At 37.3% G+C, this 18,127-nt stretch overlaps 1 protein-coding gene across 2 annotated transcripts in view; it reads right to left on the bottom strand.

Annotated features, from left to right (window-relative positions):
- The window catches only part of LOC105059833 (twinkle homolog protein, chloroplastic/mitochondrial), a 35,462-nt gene that overhangs the window by 11,037 nt on the left and 6,298 nt on the right, over nt 1–18,127 (bottom strand). For both annotated transcript variants that reach the window (XM_019855615.2, XM_019855616.2), the window contains exons 6-13: nt 16,544–16,627; nt 16,388–16,468; nt 16,208–16,273; nt 15,987–16,100; nt 11,100–11,147; nt 10,896–10,981; nt 10,742–10,802; nt 4,211–4,393 (exon numbers count right to left, since the gene is read on the bottom strand). In XM_019855615.2, coding sequence (XP_019711174.1) covers nt 4,211–4,393; nt 10,742–10,802; nt 10,896–10,981; nt 11,100–11,147; nt 15,987–16,100; nt 16,208–16,273; nt 16,388–16,468; nt 16,544–16,627 — 723 coding nt within the window. The remainder of the gene's footprint in view (nt 1–4,210; nt 4,394–10,741; nt 10,803–10,895; nt 10,982–11,099; nt 11,148–15,986; nt 16,101–16,207; nt 16,274–16,387; nt 16,469–16,543; nt 16,628–18,127) is intronic.

The raw sequence follows: 18,127 nt of genomic DNA, 5'->3' as shown, positions 1-18,127 counted from the left end.
CATAAACTATCTGGTTGTCAACAGAAGCAGACATGTTAAAACAACCCAGATTTTGAATTATCGAGGCAAACGCTATTGCTAGCACTAGTCAATACCAAGATTCACCAAACTGGAGCCGAACTATGCTAGCACTAGTCCTGATCGTTCTGGTGCAGGAGAAAGATCATGTTCACATTTACAGTTTGCTGGATTAGAGAGGAGTCAGTCTACGAAGATGGAATCATCTTCAATCAAGTCATTGTTCGGTGTATTTGGGAAGAAGTCGAAAAAGAACTCAAAAAGTCCCAGGATCCATGATCTAGATCCTACAGCATATCCAGATCCAGAGCCAAAGCAACCACGAATTGATGACTATATAAATAAAGATAAGAAAAAACAAATAAGAAGGGCAATTGCTAATTGGTTTCACTTTAGCCATATTCCAGCATGGACAGCAACAAATACGTACTTTTGATTGATGATTAGTACGATACAGAAAGCCGGTCTAGATATTGATCCCCCTACACCCTATGAGATACATGGACCATATTTGCAACAGCAAGTTGCATATATCAAATCTTGGATTGAAAGTTGTAAAAGGGAGTGGAATACTTATAGAGTGACATTGATGTGTGATGGTTGGTCTGGACCTACTAGGAGTATTATCAACTTCCTAGTCTATTGTGCTAAGGTGACCATCTTTCATAATTCAGTTGATGCTTCAAACAAAATACATAACTCTAATTATATTTTGGGCTTAATGAGGGACGTAGTTGATGAGATTGGTGAAGAATATATCGTCCAAATGATCACAAATAATAAGGCAAACTATATGAAAGCAGGAAAGGATTTGATGCTAGAAAAGCAACATCTGTATTGAACCCCTTGTGCAGCACATTGTATAGACCTGATGATGAAGGATATCAGGTAGCTGCCTAAGGTAAAATCCACAGTAGACAGTGGACAAACAGTATCGAAATACATCTACAATCATATCTGGATACTTGCTCTTATGAGAAAACATGTACAAGGAGAGCTGCTTAGGCCGGGATTGACTAGATTTGCTACTAATTACATAGCATTGAAAAGCCTTCTTGATAATAAATCTAATTTGAGAGCTATGATGACTTCTGATGAATGGAGGGCTTCCAAATATGCAAGGATCAATGACGGACGATGTGTTGAGGGCATTATATTGAGTAATGATTTTTGGGATAGGTGCTCTGTGGTGGTTAAGGCAGTAGAGCTCTTGTATGTAGTACCACGGATATTAGATACTAAGAAGTTTCCTCAAATGGGCTATGTATATCCCAAGATGTCTGCCTGTAAAGAAGAGATTATAGCCGCAGGAGGATAAAAGAAAACCGCACCATATTTGCGCATCATTGAGGACGAATGGGATACTCAAATGAGGAAGCAATTACACTTGGCAAGTAAAATTTATTTAAATCTCAACTCTCACTTATCCTTTATCGAATAAGCTGTGAATATATTTGTTTTAATCAATGTTGTTCTTATTTTTCGTACAACTTACTATTTAAAACCTAAATATCAGTAATACCATAATATTGTCTCGGACGAGGAGCTTCTAATGGCCCTAAGGAATGTGGCGTATAGGCTAGAAAGTGATCTGAGCTTGACTGCAGAAGCTATAAATGAGGTAATAAATGAGTAGATGCCTATCATAGTAGGATTGTTGATATATATTTGAATTATACTAATTTATTGAAATTAAATGACCATATCTATATTGATTGGGTAGGAAAAAATTTTTTGAGAGAGGAAAGGGAGCTTTGGAGAACAAAGAGCACATCGATCCGTATCTAAAATATCACCAGGTATTAATATGGGACTATTTTTTATTATCTTTACATCTATGTATAGTCGAGGACTTAAACATTTATATACATATCTATTATCTAAATGCAGGAGAGTGTGGGTCCAGTGGGGCACATCCGCACGAAATCTAAGAAAGATTGCCATTCAAATTCTATCACATACCAACTCATCCAATGGATACGAGCGTAACTGAAGTACATTTGCTCTAATCCATACGAAAATCAGAAATCGTCTAACCTCACAAAGATTAAGAGATCTGATTTTTGTCCACTGTAATATGAGGTTAAAGCTCAAATATGTCAATAAGGAAAAATGAAGAAAGAGCTCAAACAAGATGACCCATTCAAAAAGGACTTTGTCCATGATGAAGAGGATCCTATGCCGAGCTGGATTGCAGATCAGGAAGTACGGAATCCACCAGTGTTGGATGAGCTAGAAAATCCTCCCGACCATACAAAATAATAGCACATGAAGTAGAGGGACAAGATGTGGACTAATGGGCGGCCTCTCATTTATCCCCCATTCAGAGTGAAATACGAGATACTGGTAGAGATGATGGTAGATCGGGTAGCAGGCAATCTGAGGATTCTGATCAACGATTTGATCATAAAATGTTTAGTTCAAGACATCAAACAAAGATCTCTAAAGATAACCAGGGCATTACGATCAGTAGTAGAGGTAGAACAAGTCAACAAGTAAAGGCTAGTTAGAGCTCGAGAGGGAGCCAGAGAGTTGCAGTTGAGCAAAGATGCAAAATCCAAATCAAAAGGGAGGGCTACAATTGATGCACTAGAGGCAATTGATGATGTGCAAATTCGAGATGGTCATATTGAAACACCCGAGCCTTCAGATTTCGGATTGCTTAAATCATCTCGTGATAATAGTAATGATGATAATGATAGCAAGAGTGATGATAGATCTGATGATCATGATGGTCAGAGTGGAGGTGGTGAAGCATATAGAATCAATCTTTTTACTGAAAAAGCATATTTTACTCATGCTACATAGGACCAGGACCATGGAGCCAGATCCAGATCTAGATATCAAGAGTTGCTGGCTTATAGGAGGGAAAGAAGAATTGTTGCAAGACGTGGCACACAGGCTGCAAATATTTTGAATCATTTTCATGAAAAGTTGAGAATAACTGAGGAACATCGACGTCGGGCATATCCAAAGTTTATGACGCGGATGGAGCAAGATGTTTTGAGAAATAGGTTAGAATCTGAGCAAGCTAGGTCATCATCATCATCAATCAGAACAGGATCCGTTGGAGCATCAAATAGCCAAAGTGCATATTATGGCTCTTCTTTTTCTACGAATGATTCAGATGTATCCTCATAATAGTCATATCCTGAGGAGTATTCTCATATGCAGTATCTATCTTTATATGGATATTTTTTCGAACCACGGTATAGTATTACCTCTCATTATCCTAATCCAAAATGGACAGTCTCTTACCCAATGTACTATCAAGAGGATTATCCTAAACAACATCAAATACAAGATAAACACAAGGATGAGCTTAGTATCAAAATTGGCATCATATTCAAGGCTCCGATTATCAGCAGGATCCAGATATTTATAAACATCATAGGCATTCCACTTGAAATTAGTAAGTAAAATCCGCGATGTTTATCTTAAACAGATGAATCTATTTTGTGCAACATTGAAATTATTAGCATATTTATATTTGCATATACAAGTGACTAAGCTCAAATTGTATGGATCGTAGCTTTTTTATTGAATTTTGACATTTTTACTGTATCAAATACTCATGGATGCGTCAATTATGAAAAATCTTTGCTTCGTAATCAACAAATGATCTTCAATAACCTAAAAAATTCATAATGCATCAGAGCGTTAGTATTAAATAGAACTGATCTATTATAAATATATCACTTTTAAAGTTCAAATATATTTAAATAATAAATACATCAGTAAAACTTCAAGATAAATTTAAAAAAATATATTATTTATATATATAAAAGGATGTCCCAAGTGCGTACCGCGACGCCCGATCGAGACGGCCATCGGGACGGGACGGGGTGGGATGTCCCGTTCCAGGCGAAAACTGGACGCCCCCATCCCACGGGATTTAAAACCTTACATCTAGGTGACAATGCCTAGGTGCCTAGGCTGCTGACTGTGACAACCTAGAACTAGCTCTAACAAACTAGAACATAATGCATGCAGCAGCTATTTATCTTAAAATGATATTTTAAAGTGATCGGTAACCATGCAAAATTAACAATCATGGATATTATGTTTCATCCACTAGATGCCTTCCAAAAATATATTGGTTTTCATATAAAATAATTCAATTATAATGTAACCATATTTTTCCAAAAGAAATGCATAAGGGAAAATGTTCATGGAGATCCACAATCCTTACATTATATAGTTCATCTAAAGCCTTCCAACCTGTTGGGACACCAAGTTCAAATCCACAACTGCGATGATAATAAGCATCAATCTCATGGAAGAAATCACTGAAGGTAAATAGACCACGTATGGGACACAACTCAGCAGTCTCTATAACTTTTCTCAGTGCATCTGGTCCTAAATACATGAGCACCTGAAGGAAAGATCAAGAAAACATTTAATACAACAAAGTGTAGCAAAACCTACAATCAAAGATGAAACACAATGTCAGAAGAAAAATCAAGTATTGTTCTAGATTATCTTCCCATGGAATATATACCTTGTAATAGCTAATGATGCATAAGCTAAATGCATCAAGCAGCTTCCTAAAATTAAAGGCCTAATGTTTAGCTATAAAAGCATGTACTTCAGGATAAGGAATTTTATGCATTTTAGGATCAAAGATACAAACTATAACAGCTGTGATTATGTAGTTTCTATAGAATTCTTCATTCACATCATCTTATCATCTAGCATATTGTAAGTTGAGGACTGCTCATGAACTGCCAACCAACTTTTGAATGGGGCATGTAACTTTAACTTGAAAAGTTTAATATGAAAGCAAATCCACTGTAGCACAAAAGATACAACAATACAAGTAAAAAGAATTACCAGCATGTAAGGTATATAACTTGATTAAAAGTAGAATATGTGGGCCAGAATTTCAAAATGACCCAGCAAATTGTGCCACTTCATTTTTCAGCTTCACATATGCACATTTCTGATTCTGCTATCGCAACGCTAAGTGTATTTACTCAGTTATGAGACATTCATCAACCTAGAAAATTAAATTGAGCTTTTAAACATTGTAAGTCTCAACCAGAGTTATTGCAAACCAGTACCCACCAGCAAAGTTGTTAAATTCAATCCCCATCCTTGGCAGTCCTCACCAAGAAGGAATCCATAATCCTACATCCCTTAAACAAAAGATTAAATAAAAAGAAAGAAGCTTCACACAGATTTGTTATCATATGAAGAAACCCTAATTATTGAATTTCAATGGTTTTAGAAACATTGTTTAAGTACATTAAACAGCTGATCAACAGATTTTTTTACCGATTTAATGTTAATTTTTTAAAAAATTACCAAAACAATATCTTTTCAAAATTATTTACCGAAATGCTGCTCAAAATAAAATCACCCTATGATAAGACGACTTTTCATGCTGACTCACTGCTCTTACCGCCAGCTAAGGAACAGGTGGCATGAGTTGCCCTATCGTAGGGTGGCTCTATAAGTCGTCCTATAATAGGACGACTCTATAAGTGACGGAGAGAGGAGAGGCAGCGGGGATCGAGAATTAGTTAGGGAGAGAGGGGAGGGAGGGATGAGTTCGAGAGGGAGGGGAGAGAGTCGCCCTATTATAAGGCGACTCTATAAGTCGCTCTACCATAGCGCGGCTATTGAACTAGTACCCCTCCCCTTCCCACCCTAGCTTCTCCGTGGCTACATGACAAATAAAGTCGCCCTATGGTAGGCCGACTTTCTGATGGGCAGCATTTTCACAAATAGTTTGCACGAAATATTATTTTGATAAATATTTTTTAAATTAACATTATTTTTGTAAAAAAGCCCCGCTCAACCAAACATTTTTCCATCACAGGCACTATCAAGCCCAACTTGGAAGCAACAAGGTCCCATGCATCCTAAATACCCAAAAACCTCAAAAGAATGTATAGCACAATACCAGATTTCACACACATGCACTCTTCATTATCATATTAATCTATCAAAAGACACCCATAAATACCAAACTCCTGAAAACAATTTACATCATGGTACCAGATTTTACACATATGCACTCTGTTATTATCTCCATTTGTCAACATACATATTGGTTAAGTCTATCTAGAGAACAGGTTGACAAATGTGTGCAATCAATGATGCCCTGAACATGAATTTTGGAGTTTAACAACAACAACCTGCATGGCAGGTCACAAATGATAATTCAAAAATGGGTGGCTCAACTCCCACAATCACAGGGTCTGGAGAAGGTTGGATGCATGCAGCCTCACCCCCATATACGGAGAGGCTGCTTCCATATTTTAAACCAATGACCTCCAATTCAAAATAGAGCAACCTTAACATTGCACCAAGGCTCACCTCTCCCAAATAATAATTCAAATCCAGCAATAACAATATATCCCAAAAAGCCACGAATAAACATACAAGTTTTTTTTTTCATTCTAGATCTAAATATCATCAAACAATTAAACCAAATTTCCAGCCGGTCCAACAAAGTAGACATTAATGCAGTGTGTGCGTGTGTGTATACATGCATACCTACGTGTGTGTGCGCGTGTGTGTGTACATACATAGGTGTGTATGTATACACGTGTATATAGAATGTGTATATGTATAGACATGTGTATATATGTGCATATGTATAGACATGTGTATATATGTGTATATGTATAGATGTGTATGTGTGTGTGCATGTGTGTGTGTGTAAGTATATATGTATATATGAATGTATGTATGTAGTGCATGTAAGAGAAAAAAGGGGGGGGGGTTGGAGGAATAAATATGATGAGAGCCCCCTTAAAATCAAGTTAATCTGCACAACGGCGATATTCAAGAGGTAGTCCATCATGACGAACATATTATCAAATGTAATCTAGCATCAAAATATGAGATGGAAGAACAACTATTGAGGTTATACAAAAGAAGGGCAACTATCAAAATATAAGATGTACTCTCTTGTTAGAGAGGAAGGACAGTTTCCTACCATGCAAGAGAGTAGGCAATGAAACCCTCTGATTATCACATAAGAGATATAACCTAGCAATTTTTGTAATCTCTCATAAACAAGATGAATTTTAAGCAAAACATCAAAAATGCACCATGTCCTTTATCAAGTTGATTTAGAGGGCAATACATGGTAAAAATAATTTTACATAATGGAGAATAGGAGTGGTTCTCCATATTAAATCAAGGTCTGAAGAATGTTCTAAGGAAAAGGAATCACAACTTAGATCATAACAGATCAAATTAAATCATAGAATTAGATTGTAGATCATCAGATATAATGATATTGTTTTAGTAAATATAATAAAATATATGTGAAATTTTTACAAATGTAGAGAAAATATAGTCCCTTCATATAATTTAATATTGTAATTTTCCATATATGTAAGTTTTTAATTAATTTAAACATGAGCCCACGCAGAAGTCTACGATCTTCTTCAGCCCACGGACGAAGCCCCAGGTCAGGTTGGGGATCAAGGAGCTCCTGGGGATTCGTGAGCAGTCTGGGACACTGACCTTCTTGGTGTTCCGATCACCGATCGTCAACTGCGGCGGGCGGAGTGTAGGCCCTTGGAGCAGCGGATCTAGGAGCGCCTTCAAGGCTGGCAGGTCAACGCCCTCTCTTTCATGGGGAGGACGACCTTGGTGAGATCGATGCTGAGCTCAGTTCCTATCTACCTCCTGACCAATACGATTGTCTCAATTGCTTTTATTAGATGGATGGATCAGCAGCTTCGCAACTTTCTCTAGGGATCTGGGCGCGATCGTCATCCACTCCATCTACTCTCTTGGGAGGTTGTGTCGGCCTTTGCGGGATGGTGGCCTAGGGATCCATTCCTAATTGGTGAGGAGGCTTTGATTGCCAAACATGCTGCCAGATTTTTACTCCAACTGGACTGTTTGTGGAGCAGTGTGATGCGAGCCCGCTATGATGAGTGGAGCCAAAAGACCCCCATCCAGCCAGCTAAAGGGTGCTCCTTCATCTGGAGGGAGATTTGTGCTCGGAGGCCCGAGGTGATGGAGCAAGTCAGATATTTGATAGGCGAAGATCGCTCAGTCGTGGTGATCCAGAATGCCTGGGTCTCCAACTATCCTCTATCTCGCTAGCCGACATTTGTGAGCACCGACGTGGAGAACCACACGCGGGTGTCTGACCTCATCACTATTGATGTTTTGGGCTGGAGAGTACAGGAGATCACTCGCTACTTTGGGAGGCCACTTGCGGAACGGATCATTGCATCCCGCTTCCGGTGCACCCTACACAGAATGCGAGGGTCTGGGGTTGCTCCTCCTGCTTGAAGGTTTTCTTGAGAGACCTCACGTTTATACACTCCGCTGCCTTTCAAACAGATTAAGGCCGCCTGGATTTGGAGAGTCACTGCTCATCCTCAGGTGCGGACTTTTGAAAGCTTGCCTGGGATCGGCTCCCTACTCGAACTTTACTTCGGGAGCGAGGCATGGAAGTTCCGACCTTGTGCCTGGTTCGTGGGATGGAGGATGAGTCTACGAAGCATGCTGTCCTGCACTGCCCTAGGACGAAGGCGATTTGGAGACGGGTGGGCGATTACCCTTGGGAGAGGAGTCCTGGCCCTTGGTTGGCATCCTTCCTGAGTTTGATCCATCAGAGTGTTGCTGACAGGACGTTTATTGCTGGAGGGTGGCTGGTTTATATTGCCTACCAGATCTGGCTGTCCAAGAACAGCTTTGCCTTCGATGGTGAAGTGATTCCTGCTCATCGGGTGCTGGAGCGAGCTGTCTGTTTAGCTCAGAAGTACTATCAGTTTGATACTGCCGCTTCGTCCCTTGACATCTCCGATCTCTGGAGCTCCCTGGCTGCCTCGATAGCGATCCATAGGGTTCTTTCCATTTCATGAGAGCCCCCACCCCCAAGGTTTGTCAAGGTGAACTTCGATGGCAATGTCCGGATGGGTGGGAGCGAAGCTGGCTTTGTTTTCTGTGGCCCAAATGGGAGACTTTTAGCAGCTGGTGGTTCCCACCTTTTTAAGCTTTCGATCCTAGCTTGTGGAGCTTCACGCTGTTTGGGCAGGTGTCACCTTTGCTAGACAGCAGCTTCATGCAGAGCGGATTGTCTTGGAGGGTGACTCTGCTACTGTCATTTCGTGAATCCAGGAGGAGGCCAAGTAGCTTGATGGTCATCCGCTTCTCAAGGATATCTGGGCCTCCTTCCGTCGAGCTGCTGCTGTGAGAGTCTGACATGTTTATAGAGAGGCGAACACGGCAGCAGATTGGGTAGTGACTTTTGTTGCCGAGCAATCTGATATCTGGCTATGGAGGCAAGGCGAGGTTTGCCCGCAGGCTCTGCAGGATTTTTTGTATCTTGATATATTGGGCTGCTCTCGTACTAGATTAGTATGATCGCCCATTCGTATCAAAAAAAAAAAAGCAAATATTTTAAATTACATATATTGTGAGTGTGATGAAAAGAAAAGCAAATTTGCTAAGTAGAAAAATCACCAGTTTGCTTTCAGCGCCCATGCCTAAACAGATCTATGTCATAAAATATTATATTTAAAATGTGAATTATTTTGTGTTTAATCAAATTGAATTTAACAGACTTCAATGATAATGAATCGCCATCCACTTCAGCATAATGATTGTCTAAAAGAATCTTCGGATCAAAGTTTGACCTTGCAAAACTTTCTTTTGTTTCCCTCTTCCAATCTCTAACACAGTGATAGCATTTTCTTTACCATCTTTAATAACTCTTTCAACGTAGCAAGCAATCAACAATATTCTCCACAACTACTAGTATAAAATGTCTACAATGAGTTTTATGAACCTTGGGAGCAGGAATCATGAAATCACAGTGACAAACCCTGTTATGAGTGGCATCTCGTTCATTTCCTGGAAAGAATCTAAACTGTGTGTAACAGAATAATTTTCCCTCCCATAATTTTCCATCTACAAAATCTTAACCCCTGTCTGCTTTTAGCTTCTAAGATATAAGCATAAGATCTACACAAGTCTCTGCATGGATGAGTAGCAAGCAAAGAAGGGAAGGAGAAAACATGTATGGAAGAATGGGAACACATGCCCTGGAGGGCCTGGACAATGTATACCAGCATAGATTTTTCTCTTTCTTGTATTTCAGTTTCCACGATCCCTTTTAGTGCTTGAAAAGAATTTCAAACATAACCAGAAAAATGGATATACAATTTGTATCAGCTTGGGGCTTCTGAATGAACTAATATTGTTTAGTTTAGCTTATAAATAGTCAACAATGTGCCAAAACAAGGGTTATTAATACCCAAATGGCTGTTTCATGCAGCGAGCTGGTGGCAAACTTCAACACAAGAGGCAAAAGAGAAATGCGAAATCCCTCACATTTATTTGATCCTACAAGAGATTGACAAAAGTCGTGCAAAATGAAGGACTATTAGAGACACAAACTGGAAGTTTGAAGCAGAAAGGTAAAGACAAATCCAACATACGGGCTTGCTTATTCTTTATTCTCTTCTAGCCCCTATACTATTTACATCGACAAAAAAATAAATCCATTAGCAGCACATCATTTTTTGCATATTTTATTCTCCATATCTGTGATGATATTTGTGTGGTAAACAATCAGCATTCCCAGATAGGCATATTCGAGCACAAAGAGGAAAACAACACAGGTTATTGCATTGAGCCTTCATTTGGTTCTAGTGAAAGCAATCAAGATGCAGTAAATATAAACTGTAAGTACAACTTGTTCTCAGATAAAAGAAAAGGAAGTTTAAAGCACAGATCAAACCTCATTTGCATCTTTGCAAACATCAGTAGAATTTTTCTCGGGCCACTTGACTCTCCAGCATCTACTTGTTTGGCCAAGAAAAGTGTTGAACACATATGAAACAGTTCCTTTGATGAACAAAATGCACAGAGATGATAATGATAAGAAACTAAACCTTTCTTTACCAACACGTCGGGCTATTTCTTCAGCTAAAGCTTGGCCTGGCGGGTCAGCATCTGTTGCTAGTATTATACGAGATGCCTGGTAGGTTTTTTCCAAAAGTACATTGCAAATTCAGTTAAACAAATCAGGAATATCATATAAGCTATTTTTTAGCAAGTGTCTTGACATTAATTTCCTTTGCATACTAAAATACTACCTTTTCTAAATACTCCTTGCAGGTCCACATATACTGAAACTTTTTGTCCTAGCTTTACAAAAAAAAACACTGATCAAAGGTTAGATCTCAACTGAGCAGTCATCTAAGGTAACTGGGAAAAGGCAAGATGCTGCAACAACCCAGCAATTAAGTACAAAAAGAAAGAAGTTTCACTCAGACCTAAAACAGTAAATGAGCTCAACAACTTGTTAGGCTTGCATATAACCAAAAAGCTTCACCATATAGAAGCTTAAATTCACCAAAACCGTAGGCTCGTTGCATGTTTAAAAAAAGAAATCCTTAACATCAAGAAGGCAACGCATAGACTTTGCCAGAGAAAAATGATAAATAATCCTTGTTCCAGGCTTGAATATAATCAAAAAGCTTCACCATGTAGAAGCTTAAATTCAGCAAAACAGTAGGCTCGTTGCATGTTTCAAAAAAGAATCCTTAACATCAAGAAAGCAAGGCATAGACTCCACCAGAAAACAATGATAAAAAATCCTCCTTTATTTTGACTATTAAACTCCCCAAAATTGAGTTCTCTTTTTTGTTTTACCTTTTTCTCTAAGATTATAAATGATAGACTGGTGTTACATTCAATTTTAGTCCAAAAAACCTAGAATATTGAAAAGTATAATCCAAAGAAGGACATAATAAGAGATATAGAGGCATTGACAACTGACAAATGCAGAACATGACTGCCCACTTATCTATCAATTCCTGGTTCTTAAATTTGGTCCAAATAGGCACTCTTGCATAACTGTTTTTGAGGTCCATGTAATTATACAAACACAACAATCCTGAAGGAGAAAAAATATATAGTCAAGATTCTTAAGAGCCAACCCTCTGGCTTTTAAATCCCTATCTTCCATCATATCGCCATGGCATGTGATTCTTATGAGCCACAAACTATTAAACATCAAAAGAAGACTCATTAAAACAAGGACATCATATGCATGGAACAAAAGCAAACAATACAAATACAAATGACACATAATTCCTCGATCATATTGTTTCCATAAGAGATATAGGAATGATGATCTCCTTATCTATAGGTAGATCATCAGTTATTTAGTAAATATTTTAAATCCTTCAAAACCTTAACAAGATTTCAGATAATCAAATGATTCAAAATCTTCAATGATATTACTTTGACAAAATGAAGTTGTTGGATTTCCATCACAAAGTGACAAAGTGATTACAGCTTCAGAGTTTTAAGGTACTTGTCATGCTGATTGACATGATCAAACCCTCAACCATTTCAATATGGCTCTTATTCATTTCATGCATCCATCCATCTTCTTGGTGAATCAAGAAATATTTGGATCCAACACTTGAACCTCGAAATTTTTTTTACTGAAAAAGATATTCACTGTAACCAAAAGAAATGAAGTCTCCATGGACTGATATATGCTGAAAATTGGCAGCAGATGTTTGACACAAGGGGCATGTGATAACTAAGAGAAATGAGCAAGGAAGAAAGAAGTGGAATCACTAACTGCTAGACATATTAAGCAATTTTCAAACTTTATCCTACTTCCAAAAAATAATGACTGTGACTCCAACCTATACTTTGTATGTATGTATGTATATGTGTGTGTGTGTGTGTGTGTGTGTGTGTGTAGAGAGAGAGAGAGAGAGAGAGAGAGAGAGAGAGAGATAAACCCCCCGGACACACACACACACACAAAAATGAAACCCAAGTTTGAATCAAAGCTTTCTTAACCGATTATAGACTGAGACTTTGATCATTTGAATGTTTCTCCAAAATAATGAATCCTAAACTCAGTCAAACCTAACAGTTGATAATTAAATATTAGGAAGACTAAAGTGTCGCATGGTCCATGATTTACAAGGCCACAATGGTCCATAATCAGAGCAACCATGCTCCAAGATTTCCATAAGTGGCCTAAAAAATCAAAGTGTTTGACCAGACTTCAGGTTATGACCAAGCTGATAAGTTCAATGTCCATGACATTAACCATCCATAAAATTGAATTACTTTCCAATATATCCTCTAAGCAGGACTTTTCTTAGCACCTCTATGATATCATACCTTGATAATCATAGAATCCTAATAATGCTCATAAAATACATAATTGAACCAACATGGAGATGAGAATTGTTTCCATCCATATTGAAAGCCACCATCTTTAGTTCGACCTCCATTGGCTATTACAGCAACCACTTTGACACTTCTTTAATGGTCTCAAATTATATTGCCTCAATTTTATCTTGTAATGTCAACTTCAGAAGCTGGCAATCCTATCAGGCAAAAAAAAACTAAAGACTATTCCCTATCAAAAAAAAGACTTCAGCCACATTTTCCTTCTATTTTCAAAGTTCAAGAATTTCCAAACAAAAGAACTACGCAAGCAGTGGAGAAAAAATCATCTATAGTCATTGTTCACTTGAGCTAGACAGTTGCTATTTCCGAGCCAACAGTGAGATCCGGATCAATCAAACTTCAACTAGGGGAGATTATTTCTTAAATTTAACCATTTCAGTTTCATTTTATTTCAAATATTCAACCTCTAGAACCTGTCATTTCATGTCTTGATTTCAGTTTTAGTTGTCTAGCATAGTGATCCAGTGGAACTGTATCATCAACACAATCATCACATGTTTATGGAGACCCAAATTCAAGATGCAGCGAGATTAAGATTTCAAGCTTCTGTCATTCAAGTACTTGAGCTGGTAGAGATTAGAATCTCTGTTTATTTAGATAGTACTTTAGCAAACATAATATAGAACAAATTGTTTACTCCTAAAATTAGGTGTCAAACAAAAAGGCATGAAAGCTTAACCTAGGCTCCTAACCTATTCTCAGACACTGTTGATTAACTTACAAACTCATTTACAAGTGTAAAAAACAATTCAACTTTTAGCAGAATCAACAAATTTGAAGGCGATATAAGTTTTCCAGCCTCAGCAACCAAGCTCTTCAAATTTTCTAAGGATGTAAAATTTACAGATATTGCACCTTGATTAGGTCACTAGTCAATGTTTTGAACAAGGTTCAACATACTTGTCAGGCGTTCTTGTCAGGTGCTAGGTTGATATAGTACCATACCGAAGCATGGTATGCTGGACAGTCACAGCCAGTATCGGTAAACTACAAAAATATTTTTTTTTGTTTTTTATGGTCCTTGTGTGTTTTGATTGTTGTTTCACAGTTTAAGAGACTTTTATTTTACAGGTTCTAGGATACGTTTCAGTGTTAAAAATAAAAGAATAGTAGGCTAGAGTAAAATTATTAATGTTTTTAGTTTTTCTTAGTTTTGTTCCTTTCTTTCATTTTTCTTTTGTGTTTGTAATGCATTTTGTCATATTTTAATAACATTTGATGCTCCAGACCTTTGTGGGGTTTTAATTTTTTGACATGAACCTGGTTTGACAAGCCCTAGCTTATCTTCACCTCTTTTTCCTCTCTCCCACTGCGACAAATGAACAGAAAAAGGCTACCCATATGGAGCCAGCACATGTCAGTTGGTATCAATCAGTACAAATTGGTTCACCTTAGTTCAACCAGAACCTGGGAACCTACAAGTCATGCCAGTTCCTTGGGTTGATATGCCCGCATTAGCCATTTTAGAGCAGTACAACAATCTCTGGTCTCAGAAAACAGGCCAACTAAACATTATTTTTGTGTGTACTTGTGTGCATTTCATTAGTTTTTGTGTTTCTCTTCATTTGAAAGATGCGGTTCTAACACGTGAAAACACCGCTTGCAGGATTTCCCTCAAAAATAATGGTAGGTCAGTTGCTCCATTTTATCAAATATTGCCCAGTTCCATGTTTGTCCATAGCAAACAAGGCTCTTTAAGTAGTGCCTTGAAGACGAAAGCAGGCTCCCGCCTCCCCAAACCACAAATACACACTTATTGCCTAATCTTTTTATCTAGACCACAAGTTCTACACTTAAAAATCTGCATGAAGTGGAATCCTTTATTTTCTTTCATCAAAGTAAAGAAACAATGCTCTACCTTCATTAAGCAATGCATTAATCAGTTTTAATGTTAAAAATAAAAGAATAGTAGGCCAGAGTTAAACTATTAAATTTTTTTAAAGTTTTTCTTAGTTTTGTTCTTTTCTTTCATTGTTTCTTTAATGTTTGTAATGCATTTTGTCCTATTTTAATAACATTTGATGCTCCAGGCTTTTGGGGGGTGTTAATTTTTTGACATGAACCTGGTTCAACACCCCCTAGCTTATCTTCACCTCGTTTTCCTCTCTCCCACTGCGACAAATGAAGAGAAAAAGTCTACCCAGATGGAGGCAGCAGGTGTCAGTTGGTATCAATCACTACAAACTGGTTCACCTTAGTTCAACTAGAACCTGGGAACCTACAAGTCATGCCAGTTCCTTGCCTTGATATGCCCGCATTAGCCATTTTAGAGCAGTACAACAATCTCTGGTCTCAGAAAACAGGCTAAACATTATTTTTGTGTGTAATTGTGTGCATTTCCTTAGTTTTTGTGTTTTCTCCATTTAAAAGATGTGGTCCTAACACATGAAAACACTGCTTGTAGATTTTCCCTCAAAAATAATAGTAGCTCAGTTGCTCCATTTTATCAAACATTGTGCAGTTCCATGTTGGTCCATAGCAAACAAGGCTCTTTAAGTTGTGCCTTGAAGATGAAAGTAGGCTCCCACCTCCCCAAACTGTAAATACACACTTATTGCCTAATCTTTTTATCTAGACCACAACTTCTACACTTTAAAATCCGCATGAAATGGTATCCTTTATTTTCTTTCATCAAAGTAGAGAAACAATGCTCTACCTTCATTAAGCATTGCATTAATCGGATAATAGTTATCAAGAACACTTGGCATTCAAGGATCAACTACAGAATTCCTTCAAACTTGGAATGCGGTCCAAACCTCTTTCTCCACAGGTATATCTTCCGAAATTTTTGCAGGAGCACCATCAGGTACACTAACACAATTTCGGTAGCCAGCCTCTTCCATAGAAAGCTTATCCATTTCGCCCTCAACCTATTACCATGACAGAGGGGGAAGTTAGGAAGAGAAGAACATCAAAATCAGACAAGAAAAGAAAAAGTAGCTTTATCAAATTGAGTAGGCCAGGATGGATAAATTACAATTATAATATCATTGGCTTGTTTGATATCATCAAGCCCATAAAAAATTTTTTCAGTGTCCCTTTCCTGGTACAAAAAAGAACAAATATGTCAACAATTTAAAAGATTTCTTCATCACATATATTGGCAGCTGAGATTATATGACTAACAGAAAACTCCATAAGGGTTATGATCATTGACCTGCCAAAATTCTTTGGAGACTGCACGATACTTGCAGCCTACAAGAGCTCCATTTCGTCGATAGGTAAAAGCAATAACAATCTGTAGATAATATTTACAATGTTATTATTGTCACCGATAGCACAGATATGCAAGTACCAAAGACTGCAATTAGACCTGATTATTATATTTACGCTGCAATACGGCATTTCTTCGAAGCGTTTCTGCTGATATCATTCTCTCAGAGAAGTATGCAACAAGCTGAAAATTAAATGCAGGACATGAACTTAATGAGTAAATGCATCCACGAATTGACAATGATATAATTGACAATAATCTGGCATGAGTGATGTCTCAAGATCAAAAATAAATAATAATTTATTAGGCATTTAGATTAGACTGCAAATTGTAAAAAAATTTCTACTTTCTTTCCAGTATCTTTAAAATATAAAAGAACGATGAAATTTAATATAGGAATCAATTATAAAATAAAGCAGATGAATGGAGAATAAAAGGCCACACACATAAGAACTCTAGTTTCTGCCATCTTAAGTCCATATACATATAGAATGTCTCATGAATCAACTATTGTCTAATTATTCAAGATAGTTATGTACTCTCTATTAATTCAATTATCCTTTTAGGTACAATATTTCAAAAAACACAAGCATAAGATCTAAAAATATGGTTGCAGATATACAGAAATCCACCTCTTAATTTTGACTCCAAGAAGAACCAAAAAAGGCTTGCTAATTTTCCTACCCAAGACTCGTTAACTATAAGCAATCCAAAATCAATAAATTCAAATAAATTATAGAAAGTGGATTTTCACATGATTTAATATGTAAATAGCATAATCAAGCTGGATCTTATGATTCAAGGGACTGTAAAATCCATGATACATATCTAGATCCTATAACTGTAACTGATCCTGATTCAAGGATTGGATCAGATCGATTGTTCCGGGCAACTTTGATCTGCATCCTAAGACACGAATCATGAATCATAAGATTCTAACAATGAGCATGACTAAATGACATGAGGACCCTTAGGATAATCATTAGATCCTTAACAGATATGCTTTCCAACAATAAAATTTTAGATAAAGTTACAGCACTTATAGTATATTGAAATCCATGATTAACATTACAAATTTTTTTTGGCAAATATTAACATTACAAACTTTCAAAACTTGTTTAAGCATAACTCTGGCAGACGGCAATTTGTTTTGCTATTTGTGAACAATGGTTTATAACGAGTTTAGGACCATCATCAAATAGGGTGAGAAATTGTTGCTTTCAGGTTTCCACAAGTAAATGTTCACTGCAGGAACAACAATTGATGAAAACACTACAATCATGTGTTGTCCATAGGTATTTGACAGAGATACAGTTTTGGTTTTGGTCAAGCTTGTGAAAGTTTAAATTCTGGCAGTTTCAACAATTCCACTCTGAGTCTCACAGTTTTGGTCAAACAGTCAAAAATAAAATAAAATAAAATAAAAGGAAACACAAAAGGCAAGAAAGGTATTCTGCACCATTCTACTGTATGTTGCAGTTGTCTAGGATCCTTATTCCTGTAGCTTTGGTAGTTTTATGTTGAAATTCTACTATGTCAGCAAAATATCAAAATATCATTTGATAAGACACAACTGAGTAGGACAAACATAATTATAAAATCTGAAATTTGAGAAAAACTATTACAATGTAAGTAAAAATATGATTAACGCAAGGTCAATATTCCATCACAAGCATGTATCTT

This window comes from Elaeis guineensis, chromosome 10, assembly GCF_000442705.2.
Source record: "Elaeis guineensis isolate ETL-2024a chromosome 10, EG11, whole genome shotgun sequence".
Classification (NCBI taxonomy): Eukaryota; Viridiplantae; Streptophyta; class Magnoliopsida; order Arecales; family Arecaceae; genus Elaeis; species Elaeis guineensis.
Note: the sequence above shows the minus strand (reverse complement) of the source record. Positions and strands in the feature narration are given on the sequence as shown.